The sequence below is a fragment of the Centruroides vittatus genome, unplaced genomic scaffold, assembly GCF_030686945.1.
Source record: "Centruroides vittatus isolate TY-2023 unplaced genomic scaffold, ASM3068694v2 contig_2959, whole genome shotgun sequence".
NCBI classification, from domain to species: Eukaryota; Metazoa; Arthropoda; class Arachnida; order Scorpiones; family Buthidae; genus Centruroides; species Centruroides vittatus.
The window spans coordinates 5925-21640 of NW_027121883.1; the positions used below are offsets into that span (position 1 = coordinate 5925).

The 15716-nt window shown below is 32.5% G+C and overlaps 1 protein-coding gene across 1 annotated transcript; it reads left to right on the forward strand.

The window, feature by feature from the left end:
* Positions 1-834: 834 nt before the first annotated feature.
* On the forward strand, positions 835-13164 carry LOC136972534 (fibrinogen C domain-containing protein 1-like). The gene is made up of 7 exons (XM_067267122.1): positions 835-988; positions 1882-2060; positions 2373-2478; positions 2560-2724; positions 7377-7429; positions 12821-12885; positions 12954-13164. The coding sequence occupies exons 1-7, from the start codon at positions 862-864 to the stop codon at positions 13162-13164; spliced, it is 906 nt and encodes a 301-aa protein (XP_067123223.1). The 5' UTR covers positions 835-861.
* Positions 13165-15716: the final 2552 nt, after the last annotated feature.

Here is a 15716-nt window from a genome sequence, read left to right on the forward strand (position 1 = left end):
ATGTAAGAGATCGCAACTTCATATAAAATTCAGCAACGAGTTGCTTAATTTTCCCTCAATATTAGGTGACTCCATCTATTATATTTTATTTTAAAAATTTTTATAATTTTAATTATTATAAAATGGTAACAGGCTTAATTTTCAGGGTTTCATATAAAATTGTAAATGCTAATAACGAATAAAATCGCCATTAAGTCTGACTCTACTGGACATGCAACACACGACTCCCTTTATCGCCCCAGCCCGTCGACCTTTAACCACCAAAATTTAATAACATAATACACAAACCTCTCTGCAGAATTTCAGATATTTTTGTCAAGAACCACAGCTGTTATTAAGCTTTAAACGGGATGAACAAATCGTGTCTCCCACACACAAACATTCCATACACACAGAAAAAATCTCCGAATAATTTTGCATTTCTCGACGTTTCAGGATGCCCTGAGTCCAAAAATGTAAAAATTTTGGGGGTTATTTTTTACTAGTTGCTATACATTCCCTCTGTTATGTATGACAGAGTAGGGAAAGTAAAAATTATATCTTCACACGTTAAACATAAAAATTTATAATGCATTTTACGTAGAGAGAAAATGGACCACTCCTAATTACAGCAAATCTTAAAAACTACAGTATTTAATTACAAATACTAGGAATGTGAATAGTTTAAAGTAAAGTAATATATGTTTCTTATCATAGAATTTAAGTGGAAGAAATAAATTAATTAAAATGAAAGGAGATAATTTTTTAGAAATTATGACGCGTTATCTGACAGTGGATATCCTTTTCCGTTTTTAGATTACTGGCGAATTAACCTAATTACAAGTTTCACGAACATTTTATATGATTTAACTCTAGCGTAACATGCATCAATTCATCAGTTTGTTTTTCTTTTTATTTCTATATCGAAAACATGCATTTTGCTCTGAATTAATGTTTAACTTGAAGGCAACAAACGAGAATCCAGAACGTTATAGTCGATTTTACAGGTGTAAGTTTGATTAATAATTAATTTAATTAATTAACGTAGTAAGTATGGTTGCTGTATATACTAATTTTGTGTGTACTGTTCTTGTAATCCAAATAATGATACTGGTAGACGATCATACAGCAATGGTTAGGGAAAATTTTCGTTTATTTATTCAAATGCATTTCGGGTTGGTTTATCTCCCAACCCCTCTTCAGTGCTGTTAAGGAATACAAAATATGGTAAGGTTTCCGACAATATTAAAAATCACATAAATTGGAATACAACGAACATAAAAACTTACATATTATATGTTGGTACATTTTTTTTTTACAATTACTTTTCTATATTTTAACATAAAGGTGTATTAACATTCTCTATAACATAAAAAATTTTTTTGTGATTTAATACAATTTGGTAAAAAATATATATATACAGTTATTCAATTTAGATTAATTATATAAAAACTTACATTTGCAGTGAAAGTGCTATGTTTCTATTGAGGGTGAGTAAAGACTAAAAAGGCAGGTGTTTATCCGGTCCTGACAGTGTTACGGCTTACTGACATGTGTTGTAATACAAACCAATACACTGGATTATATGTTGGTACACAAAAATGTACCAACATATAATATGTAAGTTTTTATGTTCGGTTGTATTCCAATTTATGTGATTTTTAATATTGTCGGAAACCTTACCATATTTTGTATTCCTTAACAGCACTGAAGAGAAGTTGGGAGATAAACCAACCCGAAATGCTTTTGATTCTAATCGAAAACATGCATTTTGCTCTGAATTAATGTTTAACTTAAAGCAACAAACGAGAATCCAGAACATTATAGTCGTTTTTACAGATGTAAGTTTGATTAATAATTAATTTAATTAATTCATTTAAAATTATTAAATATGTTTATTAGGGCTATACTTGCTACCCGGAGAGAAATTTACATCCCATTCTATATATAAACCTATTGATTGTACCGATATTAAAGAGAGTGGCATAAATTCATCTGGAATTTACAGTATATGGCCAATATCACATGTTGAAGGTTTTCAAGTGTATTGTGATATGGATACCCAAGGCGGAGGATGGACGGTGAGTTTGATAATTAACGTTTTATTTAAAAACTGGACCTTTCTGCTCTGTTTATGTGGATAATCGGATGGCCGAGACTGTTGAAGCGTTAGATTACATTTCTGGGGAGTCTGGGATCGAATCCGTGTTTCCGATAACTCCAGAAATTTATTGGGAATGGTCTAACCCGGATATGTTAGGCCCTGATCCTGACTAACCGGGTGCCTGGCTAAACCCTCGAAGGCCTGAAAAAAGACCCTCTTAGTGAAAACGGGGCAGAAAGAGTCCAAAATAAACATCGTTCTTCTATTAATTATATTTTGAATTTTTAAGGTTTTTCATAGAAGAATTTCTGACGAAAATTCTACGAATTATTTTCGTAAAAATTGGAAAGATTACTCTTTGGGTTTCGGTGAATTAGACAGTGATTTCTGGTTAGGTAAAATATTCTGAATTCATTAATATTAAATTATTTCAAGTTATATTTGAGTATCGGTAATATCTAATGTACTTTATTTAGGCAATGATAAACTCACAGCGATAACCAGTCAAGGAAATTACACAATGAGACTCGATAGAGAAATAAAAGGAGCATTCGTTTTCCATAACTATATGGATACATTTAAAATTGGGAATGAAAACGATCGATATCGATTATATTTAACAAATCCCTATAAAATTTACGGTGAGTTACACCAGCTTGTTTAATTTAAAGCATTACACAATATTTGCGTAAGTAATAAATGTGAAAATGTCTTATATTTTCTAGTACGTAATCTGTCAACTATACAAATTACTTAAATTTTAGCACGTTTGATAGCGACAATGATCTTTTACAAGACCTGAACTGTGCTGATGTTTACAAATATGGTTGGTGGTTCGATGGATGTTTAAACTTCGATGTATATTTTCAAGGAAAAGGCTACATCGATGTAATTAAGAATATCCCGTTGCATCAATATATGTACAAAATGGAAGCGAAGATAAGACGTAAACCTTGTACTAATTAAGTTGATTCTTTCGTAAATTTAAGTTTGAAAATAAAATATGCATTATAATTTATTTGAATTAATTTTAGTAATTTCCATGTTTTATTAATCTATATATATTTCGAGACCAGTGATGATGATAATTAATAATACTGGCAATCGATTAGCTGTGAGACGTGTTTCACATATCAATCGTTCAGGTCACTCAAATGATGGAAGATCACGTATCAGGCTGGCATTGACGTGGAAACGATCGATCTGGTTGCATAAACCTGTTTATAACTATGAAATAAATCGACGGTTCTTAAATTTGATCTTTTCAGAGTGATTGTTAGCTTATCGGTTTAGCAATATTTACAAAATGAACAATCTGAAGAAAATTTGAAAACAATTTTATCAATCATGCACAGCAGTTGAAGATGTATGCTTGATTTATGACTTTGCATGTGAAGAAAGCGATAGATTTCTTATACGAATTCTGGGTATTTTTTGATCGCCACTAAGATGAAACATTTCGTACTCGTAACTTTCTTAAAATCCAAAGAAACTACAATTTTGAGATTGATCTCGCGTGCTAAATATGATTCGCTAATTAATTAACTATAAACAAACATCATCAGCCAACCCGTAATATATAAAGCTACCACCAACCAAAGCCGAAATTATTGGGCTGGAAACGGCTATATTAATCTATATACAGTCAAACCTGTTTTTATCCGGGGGATAGGGACCGCATTAAAAAAAACGCATAAAAAAAATCTCACGAAACTTCACGAATGGCTGTAAATAATATTTTTCGCAACACAATTAAAAAAATATTTTTTTATGCGGTCAACAGGGACCGCATAAAAAAAGTCTCACATAGAAAATAACTCAAAACCGTACGAAATAGAATTTATTGACAACAGATGTCAGCACTTGACTGCATCGCCTGGTCTATCGTCTGTTTTACATATTTTTGTCCAGGTGGTGTTTTGTTGACTTAAAAAGTAAATTATTTCATTTTTCGCATATTCATGCAATAATATTACTATAATAAGTGCATTTATGCTATAATAAGTTTATTTAGCTATAATAAGTCAACGTAAGACATGACGAATCGCACGAGACTAGTCGCCAACTATACCGCACAAATTAAAAATTCGCATTAAAAAATCGCACAAATAAAAATCGCATATAAAAAGAGTGCATAAAAACAGGTTTGACTGTATATAATCGAGACAAGTTGATAATAATAATAATAATCATCAGCGCAGAGCCCAAACGGTTAGGAGTTGAAAGTTTAAATTTGGTACACAGTTAGGGTACATCACGTGAACGCACACTAAGAAGGGATTTTTCGAAATTCCTCCCCACGGGGGAGAGGGACAAGATTAAGGCTTAACACTTCCATCAACAATGAAAGTGTCAAGTAACAATGGAAATGTTAAGAGAAAGCAACGTGCAAGATGCAGATGCAATTTTTTCGTTTTTGCGGGAAATCGAACATATTTTTAGACCCATCTAACAATTCTAGAAACAGGGACATTCTAGAGAGGGACTCAATTCTTGCATTCTGTGAAAACGGATAAAGTTGACTATAACGTAATAATCTTAATCTTCTCTACCGTTACTTTTGCCCGAGCAACGCCGGGCTTATCTGCTAGTTATAAGATAATTTGCAATTAGAGTGTGGCGTTAGGCGCCATCTCTTGCCAAATTTAATAATTATAATTTATTTAAATAATTTAGACCAAAATGGAAAAAAAGAATCGGCCCACACTCTATTAGCAAATTATCTTATAATTTATAATTAATATAGCCGTTTCCAGCCCAATAATTTCGGTTTTGGTTAGTGGTAGCTTTAATTAATTAACTGGAGTACGTTTTATTTATTCAGTACAATGGAGTGCAGTTGATAGGGCACATAGGTTTTATTACATTCTTTATTTATTCATTGATACGCATTTCGGGTTTTCCCCCCTCTTCAGTCGCCTGTTACAAAATATATTCAGTTACAATCAGGTTTTTCGGGGCCTAGGGCTTATTGAAATCCAATAGGCCTACATTTTTTGTTAGATTAAGAATCTTTAAATTGGGGTTTAAAATTCATTTTTTAATAACATCAATGTTGAAATATATTACTTACAAAATGGTGTTGAATAACAAACTATATCTTTATAAAAAACATAAGAAATAAAAAAATATTTACATTGATTAATTTCTGACCAATTACGTGACATTGATTACAATGAAACAAATAATACTATAAATTATCATTATTGTGACCATAGGGCCGGTATCTTTTTGATACCACGTCAGGATGACACCACTGTATCCTTAGATTGATACAGAAAATCAATTGCGCGAGCGGTTACGTATGGGTTAGACCCGGAATGAAGCGAGTGGAGAGGATGACGAAAAGAACGCACCCAGAGATTTATATATAAAAATATACCCGTTTATTTTTTCCATAGGACTAATTAGGTACAAACGATTACTTTACAGAAGCTGATAAGATACAGGACACACGATCCGCGAACATAAATTCCACGCAGATTAGAGAGAGAGAGAGAGAGCTTACAAATATTCGCGTGTAGGATAAATACCTTAAGATATGTAGTCGGATGTCGATGTAATAATCGATGATATCCTTATAGACGATGATCTTGTTGATCGTCGAAAATGACTCTGTCCACTAACAGGTAATAGTTGTTCAGATAGGAAGTGTAACGACGACAGTTCGGCTTGAATATAGATGATGAGGGAGGATCGGCGGCGACAGAACTATCCTTTTGAGCGCACAAACACACGATCAGTAACAACTTCCCCGTCTTGCTCATCGTACTCCCCTTTTATATGGGGAGGGAGTTTGCAGGCCCTTCTTTGATTTCGTCAAAAGAGATGATCTTCTTGGACCAATAAAATTATTGGTGACGTAGTCGTGTCACCGAAATTTGACTCGTCTTAACAAGGAACTCAACACGTGGGAATCGAGTTTAGACCGCTCTTATCAGAAAGTTTTATCAGTCGATTTCCCGTTTAACCAACCCTTTTTGGTCTACTTCGTTCCGTTTTGTATAAAATCTAGAGTTTGCATAAAATATAGTTAAAAGATTATAAAGGTATATATAAATGATAAAGTTCACAATATCCCGATCGTCACGTTATTATTATATATTAATATTAAATATTTTTTTTCATTATACGAGAAGTGCTCATTGTTAATGAAAAGGTATTAGAAATTTATGATAATACAGTAGAGAGTCGTTTATCCTAATCAATTGGGGACTGGGGTTGTTCGGATAACCGATTATGTACCAAAAAATATATTAACCTGTTCGATGTTGAAATTTTTCTCCGTTGCGTGTCGCTTTGTGTTAAATTTTCGTCGATTTTAAGTCTAACGGAGATTTTTATAATAATAATCGAGGCTATTGTATCGTTAAAAATTATTTCTTTATTTTGTACAAACAAAATAAATATATTGAAAAATATAAACACATAAAAATTATACTTTAGAAGTAAATCTAGTATCAAAAAAGTTCGATTCAGCACGAAACAATCCGACAGGAAAGCGTTCAGACAACCGGTGTTCGGATTAACGACTCTCTACTGTAATTCAATTTTTGTGGGCCCTTAACACTTGAGGGCTTAGGGATTAAGCCCTACGTAAATCCGCTCATGCTTACAATATGGCATTAAATTTATATAATTATTTAGCAAGAGACTTACCTTTTAATTCTTTTTAGGGTTTTAAGTATACTAAATAATTTGTATAACATTAAAATACGTTTCTTCATAAAGATTATGCATGCATACTTACAGTATTGTTCTTTAACCTCACTTTTTCTATCATTTCTTAATCTTAAACGGGTTTTCTATTGCTGGGTTGGAATTTTAAAATAGTGCTTAAATATTTATAAATCTAATGAAAAAAAAAGTCGGTTTGGTTAAAAATAATCAAAAGTGAGTAAAAAAAAACTGTAAGCATCATATGTAACCTAAAAACGTTTTAAGTATATTAAATTATTTAATATACTTAAAACTGGAAAAATAATTAAAAGGTGTGTTTCTTCTAAATAATTATATAAATTTAATTTTATATTGTAACAACATATTTTATAACAGCCGACTGAAGAGCAGTAAAAATACTTGAAACGCGAATCAATGAATAAATAATGTAATGAAGCCTTGTGTCCTATCAATTGCACTCCATTGTGCTGGATAAATAAAACATATAAGAAAACAAGGTTTCAAATTTGGAGATGAAGTACGTTTATTCGAAGGCACTTTTAGTTGGATGAAAGAAAAAGTTAAAAAAGTATCGTGCCTTAGAAAACAACAATTTGGAAAAAAATTCGTACAGAAATACGACCATTTCTTTCGAAAATTAGGTTTCGTGCCATGGCAGAAGACGAGGTAAATCCTGTTCGTGGTTGTCTCCGGAATAACATCTTTTGCTACCAAGAGAACTTTTGTCCATATGCATACGAGAGAACCGAAAGTATTGGTATATATGATTTATTGTTCACATATCACAATTAAATTAATCTTAAAAATGAAACAACACCAGCAATTAACATAAATGCCCGGTTTAAATGTGAGATATCTGTGAGAAAAGATTGCTTTATAGCAAGTCGTACGCTTCCAATAACACATGATCATACTGGAAGCATAAGAGTACGTCTATCAGAGAATCGAATTCACAGGAACTGATATTCGTAGGAAAACGTTCAACTGTGACAAATGTAAGATATGTGTATTTAAGAAAATCTATCTTTGTAGAAAATAACTGGACGTCTCTTCTAGAAATCGAACTTTTCGACAATAATAACATCACGAGACTGCGACGGGAGAAAAATTTTCCCCTGCATTCAAGATGGCCGCGGTTCCGGCCGCCATCTTAAATTTCTCTGCAGACTCCGCGGATTTTTTAACCGAAATAAACAATAAAAAACGACAAAAAGAGGAGTTTTTTACTCACTTTTCGATTGTTCGATATTCTGAGTATAATCTCTTCTTTGGGGGTCGACGAAATTTTTCGAATGGTTGACTGTTCTATGTTCGACCGCTACTTCTTCTATGTCGTCAATGTGCATGTATCTTTTCCATTCGTCCGTTATTATCGTACTGCCGGAATTCACGTATTTACAAACGATCTAATTCACAGTGTTTTCTGATCTGTCGTTCACCTGACATATGAAGCATTTCTTATTTTCATCGCAATGAATGCAAACGGACTCGGTCGGCTGTATGCTTAATTTTACAGCAAAATTCGATGCGTTATCGATACGGGGAGGCAAACCTAGCTTCGAAAAGTCGTCTTCCATTAACTTGTAGAAATCACGGGAAGTGCATCTCGACCAAAATTCGTCGTTGCAACTCAAATCGGTAAAACTAGTCATTATCGAACAATTGGCAATAAACTAAACGCGGGGAGGTAAGGAGAGGAAAAAACACGGTCTTTCCTTAATTTCTGATTACTTGGTTCTCTAACTTTTAGGATTAAATTGTAATAAAAGAAATAACAATACTTACTAATACTGGAGGAATTAATAATAATAAATATTCACCGATAGCAATTTGTGTGCAAATGAAATATCGTTACGAAAAAAAAAACACAGCAATTAATCCAATACGCAATTCGTCGCAACACAGCAGTAAACGATTCCAACAGGAAACTAGTCGATTTGCATAAAATTGCCCAGAAATGACCAGAAATCACGTCGCAGATCGTGCATTTGCATATTCGTTCGTAACACTTATACGAATTTCCCGCTGATTTTACTCTCGCACGATGTCACGAAAAGGCTCCCTCTACCGTCGCAAATTTACACAATACCGTCTCCGTTTTGAGGTTACAGGATACTCGGCAATGTCGAACGCAGGTAGAAACCGAACGGGGAAAAATTCCCCACGTCGTCGACGTCCTCGACTGTCTACGGGAAAAATATTTTTCTTCGTCGCAGTCTCTGGAACTGATATTCGTAGGAAAACGTTCAACTGTGACAAATGTAAGATATGTGTATTTAAGAAAATCTATCTTTGTAGAAAATAACTGGACGTCTCTTCTAGAAATCGAACTTTTCGACAATAATAACATCACAACTTACAACGTAGCCAGTTACTTATTTCTACGTTGCAAACGATGTCGTCATTCAAACAGAAGACATCGATCCTGATGGTAATTACTATTGTTACGTTGCTCCTTATTTTTTAAAATTGCAAACAACATTCCCAAAATTTTAGTCAAAATCAATGCAAATTAAAATAAAATTTTATTAAACACTTTAATCCAATCTGTTGTTTTTTTATATTTTTTACACTCAAAAACAGTAATACCCTATCGAAAGTTTGGACCAAATTACAGAAGACCTAAGTACACAGGCCACAAACATTATCTTTAAATGTTTTTTGATATTTTATTAGCTCTGTTGAACTTCAATTTTCCTTTGAAGTTGTTATCGCATCGACATACAGTACTTTATGTTTACCTTCTTAATTCAAATGTAATCGGACCCCAAAATACAAGCCAACCTTCGTAGGGCCAAATTAATAAAAATGTCAGATCAGATTCAACATCTTCGCAACCTGGAAGCGTTGGAAATATATAAAGCCGGCCCGACCGGCAACTGTATTAATGCGAAGAATGCCGCCAATATTTCGTATGCATGGAGATAGTGCTACGAGAAAAAAGCGTGAATAACACTAGCACATTGCTAACGTTTTTACACCAGCAAATACACTGTATTATTTATTTGTGGAGATGTAACAATATTTCTATAACTACAGTAGTATATACGGCGAAAATGAGTTTCCAATTTTTAAATAATTTGAAATTTAAAATAATTTTAAACACGTTGTTCGAATTCCAGTTTCCAATTTTATACTGGTCAATAGCCTAAACGTTTTTTTATTGAAAACGTTAGTTTTTATCTAAAGCTGTTCGTACTGGGACAAAAAAAGGTTTTTAGTGTGTTGATGTAAACAACTGTAATAGTAACATGATTGATGGCCAAGATGATTTGACTTCACGTGTTCTCTAGTGAGGCAAGGATAAAATCCGATGTGTAATTATTTGGTTTTATGTCAGTATTGCACGTTGCTTGAACTTCACTTATAAATGTGTCGGAATTGTTTGATGAATTGATCCATATGAAAACATTGCTCTTTTAAATTTCAATTAAACGGAATGAGGAATGTGTCGTACCCACTTAACTTTTAATCGATCTTTACAATAGACCTATCAGGCATCACTCTGTACATTGATAATTCTCCACACCGTAACGTATTAACATAAACTTGTAGAAAGTTTAAAGTCAATTCCCATTTTTTTTCAAAGGTATTATTTTAATTCTATTTATATATCTCTGTATATAATTGTTAATTAAAATAATTAGTTACCTCAGTTTTGGTTTATATTAAAAAAAAAAAAAATTCATCAATGCAGGGGCGGATCTAAATTTTTCGGGGCCTAGGACTCATTGAAACCTAATGGGGGACTATTTTTATCAAACTTAATCTAACCTATATATATTTTTACTATACGATAAGTGCTCATTGTGAATGAAATAGTATTAAAAATTTATGATAATAATTCAGATTTTGTAAGCTCTTGACACTTGCGGATCCAGGAGTTAAGCCCCATTAGTCAGCATGTAGATCCGCCCCTGCATGATTGTCATATTGAATATCTGTTTTATTTACTATCAGGTTTGTTATATTATACAAGGGCTAAGTAAGGTTATTGATAAAATTTTGACTCCAAACATTTTAGAGGTTTTTGACATTGTGTGAGCACAAGTATATAAATTTATATACATATATATAAATCTTTATAAAATTATATGTCTGTATATATGTTGGCGTGTATTTTGCATTAGGGTATTTCAAGCTGCACGAACTAAACATTTTGAAATTTAGCAAAATCATTTCTATTTATGGAGGATATCTGCTATTGAATTTTGATAGTTGAAAATCAAGAGGTATAGAGATAGAGGAGCTCTGTCTCATCTCTATAGAAGAGTCAGACTTAAAGTTTTACTCGTTATTTTCACTTATAATTTGTTTTAAAACCAACGGAAAACATTATGCCTTTTAACATAATTAATATTATAAAAGTTCTTTTAAAATAAATTATCATAACAGATCATATTACACAACTTTTAACTTTGTTCATTATTAATACTGAGAACATCGTGCGAAAGCTCTGTCTCCTTTGTTGTTAATAGATTAAATTAAAAATAGAATTCCCATAAACTCTTATGAGTTGTATAAAACGTTTTTACTATAAGTTCTGCTCACAGGATAATAGCGAGGTCGAAGCCGTAGTTTTAAACGCGAAAACGCGTACGTTGGACGTTCGGCGCCGCTTTTTTCTAAGCCTAGAAGTTTGGCAATGGCCTTTGGAATGTCAAGCATGATTTCACTGACTTTTCAACGGCATTTCCAAACTTCTAGGCATACAGTTAAGCGGCGTTGAATCATCCGACATACACGTTTTCGCATTAGAAAACTTCGTCCTCAATCTCGCTGATAACTGAGCCATTTTTCGTTACTTCCATCGATGTGTAATCCGTGTCATGCATCACAAAAATAGCCTATTATACTTTTCGATACTACGGATTAAATCTATTCTCATGCAAATTAATATCAAGACTAATTATTAGTTTTTATTTTCGTATAATTTGCATCGATATTATTTATGTAAAGTGTAAAATAAATAACTCAAAAATATACAAAAGTATGTAGTAGAATTGAAGTAATTTTGGTCTTTAGACAAACTTATATTTTAGAATGCGCTTGCATGCCGTTGGTAAACCGTCCGCGTCTTTTGAATTAATGCACTTATCTTTCAACCTGCTTTTGTATATTTCAAGTTTTTTAGCGTACTGTGTCAATGTAGGAGAGTGTACGGCAGTGGCGTGCGGTGACATTTGATTATAGGGATGCTGTCTTTTTATAAAAACTATAAAGAAACCTAATCATTGGAAGCATTATATAATATTTTGGTGTGTATCATCTACTAGATAAACCGCGTGAGATAGGTGCTCTGTAAAACGCATGCGCGAATGCGTAATATAATATGGCTGCTCTACACGATTCAAATATTTTGGCCGTGGAAGCTGTCCCGTATTCGTCAGTACGGTGCTTCCAAATTCGTATATGCGTATACGAATTTATATTCAAATATACAATTGCACCCTTATCATTGTTTTTCAGACGCAAATTTCTAATGAAATAGATTGTGTGGTTATAATAAAGTACTATATATTAGGGGAAACTTACTTAATTCGTACTTTGCTTATATCTTGACTCCAGTAATAGCTATTAGCACTTTTAGTGGCAAAAGAAAGTAAATAACAGTCGGCCGTATTACTATCTGAAAGACAGCACGCTGTTACGCTGCTCCAGACAAAAATATTGAAAAGGTAAGTTTTTCAACCTTTTCTGTAATATTTTTGCACATTTCGTAAGAACTTTTTTCGAATTGGATCGTGTATAAGTTTTTTTTAACTATCTGTGATGTATTAATGCGTATTTTTGTGATTTCATCTGATGTGATAATATATGCGTATTTGTTGTCAAATTTTTTGGCGGCAAATGTAAAGTTTGTTCGACTCTCGCGCCTATTTCGTACTCGAGGTAAGTTCTTAAAACGTACTGGTACGATTTAGGAAAACAATTTTAGATGAAAGTCACAATAAGCTATTACCGATTCGTAAACTGTTATTTTTTTACTAAGTTTATGATTTGAAAATAACCGCAAAAGTTTAAAACAAATTAAAACTTAATTGTCTTTAATTTTAGAACAACGTGTCAAAAAGAAAATATAATTCTTGGAGTAAAGAAAATATGGAAGAAGCGATTAAAAAGTATAATGACGGGACCTTACAATTTAACGAAGTTTGTCGTGTATATAATGTACCGAACCGACATTTAGACGACATTTACAAGGACTGAATACACATCAAAGAATTGGACGTCCGAAAGATTTAACTGAAGAAATGGAAAGAGAACTAGTCAGACATGTTTTGCTGTTGGAATCTAGATTGTTTGGTCTGACAATAACCGACTTACGGCGCTTAGCTTATCAGTTAGCAGAAAAATACGGATTGAAACATAGATTCAATAATGAATCACAACTGGCCTGATGGAAATGATATTATAAATTTATGAAGAATCACCCAGAAATATCCTTACGCACTCCAGAACCAACATCAATGGCTCGCTGCAAAGGACTCAACAAAGAAACAGTTATGGCGGGCGTTCTGTCGACAAATATCAATTAATCTTAGATGCAGGTTAAGAATAAGCAAAGACCATCAGCCGAATTTGTTAAGAGTTAATCTACACACGTATTAATTAAGATTTTGATTCTTAAGACTGCAACCATCTTCCGTTACCATCTTCATAACGTAAGCTATAACGGGAGCTTCAAAGAGCGTGAAAATCGTGTATCCCCACATACACGTCCATACATACAAAAAAAAACCGATTATTTTTTCTTTTGTATTTCTCGACGTTTCAAGGTGTACTGAGTCCAGAAATCTTGGGGGTAACTATTTGACCGATCGCTATACTTTCCCGCTGTTATATATAAATAACAGCCGGGGAAAGTGACATGTTATTATATTTGCAATTTAAATTTAATACATAAATAGAAACATAAATCAATTTAAATATGAATATTCATATTAATAACATTCATGCGCATCTCTTTATTAAAATTTCTTTGTGGTTTCGATAATAATTGAAACAATAGTGTAAACATCGCATTAAAATTAACGGTACGAGAATACAGGCCCATTCGCAATGAAAATTAAGCATAGACATAAAATCTTCTACCTACGTTATTTAATGCAATCATTCACAATGAATTACATAAATGTAACTTTCAACTCAATCATAATACGTTAACATAAAAAAAGAATGGAGTTTGTAAACTTAAAATTTATAAACCTCAACTTTTTATGCGTTTTCATCGTTTAAAACAAGAAACAAACGTACAAGTTTTGTAATTACAACTGATGAATTTTTCTCTCTGGTTCAAGGGATGAATCCCCATCACCTGTTGCGAGCAGTTTCAAGTTTTCTGATGTAAACACCTAACATGTATGCTTCGGTATTGTTTATGTCCGTAAACTGCATAGCTGCATTATCAGTCGTTATCTAAATATCGATATATTTCATCGTCGACTATTATATTAAATAATATAATAAATTATATTTGAATTTTTTTAAGTGCGGTATTGATCTGTTCAGAAATTTGGCCGCCTGTATGCTGCACTGCACACCAATTAAAACCGGTCTTGATTATACAATATATGTCTATGTTTCTTTAAAATCACCAGGTTTATCGAGAAAGTTACTTATTGTCATTCTTTCTACCTTTCAAACTTTTTCTGGCAAAGTGTAATCGAAGTTGTTTGTGTTTCTGTTTTTGTTTCTGCTTGAGCTGGTTTCCTCTCTTCACTTTCATGAAATGAACATTGTCCGTTGATCTCAAAATATTGTGCACTGTTGATTTACTGCATTTCAGCTTCAATTGATTTTTGATTTTCGAACGGATGTGTTTCCTTATAATGCACGTCTTACAATTGCACATTGTTCTGTAGGTGTTGTTTAACTCTTACGCCCACTGTTTCGTTTTACTTTTTGCTCACTTTTTCTGTTTTACTGTTAAAACACATCAATTTTGATCTTCTCCTCTACAGTTATGTTTTCCCCACATCCGATTTTTGCACGCTTCGTGATAGTGAAGTGTTCATTTTAAGACTTTTGTCGGCCTATCAGATTTCCACGTGCATGCTCAATGACTACTTTTGTTATCTAAGTGCTGTGTTTTTTCATCCATTTGTTGCTCATGTCCACGTGCATGCGCAAATAAAAACTGAACATTTTTGTTTACGTTCACTGTAAGCTGTACTCAAAACTACTTGGTTAGTGTATTGTATTAAATGAAATATTCTAATAAATTTTATATAATATTAATAATTATTTTTATAATAGATTTATTTTCAAAATTATTTTATTCACTTTTGTGGAGCGTGCTATCAGATAAGCTAGACCATCTCATTGATGGTAAAATAGTATGCAATTTTACTAAACCTTTCTTTTTACTTGTTTATCGTATTTTATTCAAATTTATGGATTTTAGTCATTACGTACTTTGCACTTAATTGTAATCAGTACATGTTTTATTAATGTTTGACGTTGTATTATTAATAATAATATCTAACTCTTTTATTTATTAATCATTTTTCTTCAAACTTATACAATAATTGTTGATAATTTGCTATCAAATGTACCAAAAAGGTTTATCGAAATTACACGAAAATAATAAAGATTTTCTGTGGAATCACTGTATATTGTATTATTGTTGATGGAACTGTACAACAGTCGAAAAACATAATAAAATATTAAAATACCAGCAGATTTGCCTGACAATGCTGGGACAAAGAGTAACAACAGGAAAGATAAAGTCTATCAGATTATTTTGTATTTCTACCATTCTACACAATTATATTTATTGTATTTACTGTATATTTGCACAGGTTATTTTACGTAAGAGTTTATCACACCGAGTGCCTAAACTAACACATTTTAAAAATTCTTAAAATTATGTACAGTAGAGAAATATATGAATTTTTCATTGCTCTTTTATAGACTCAAGTATTTTCATTTCTGAAAGTACATTCTTAAT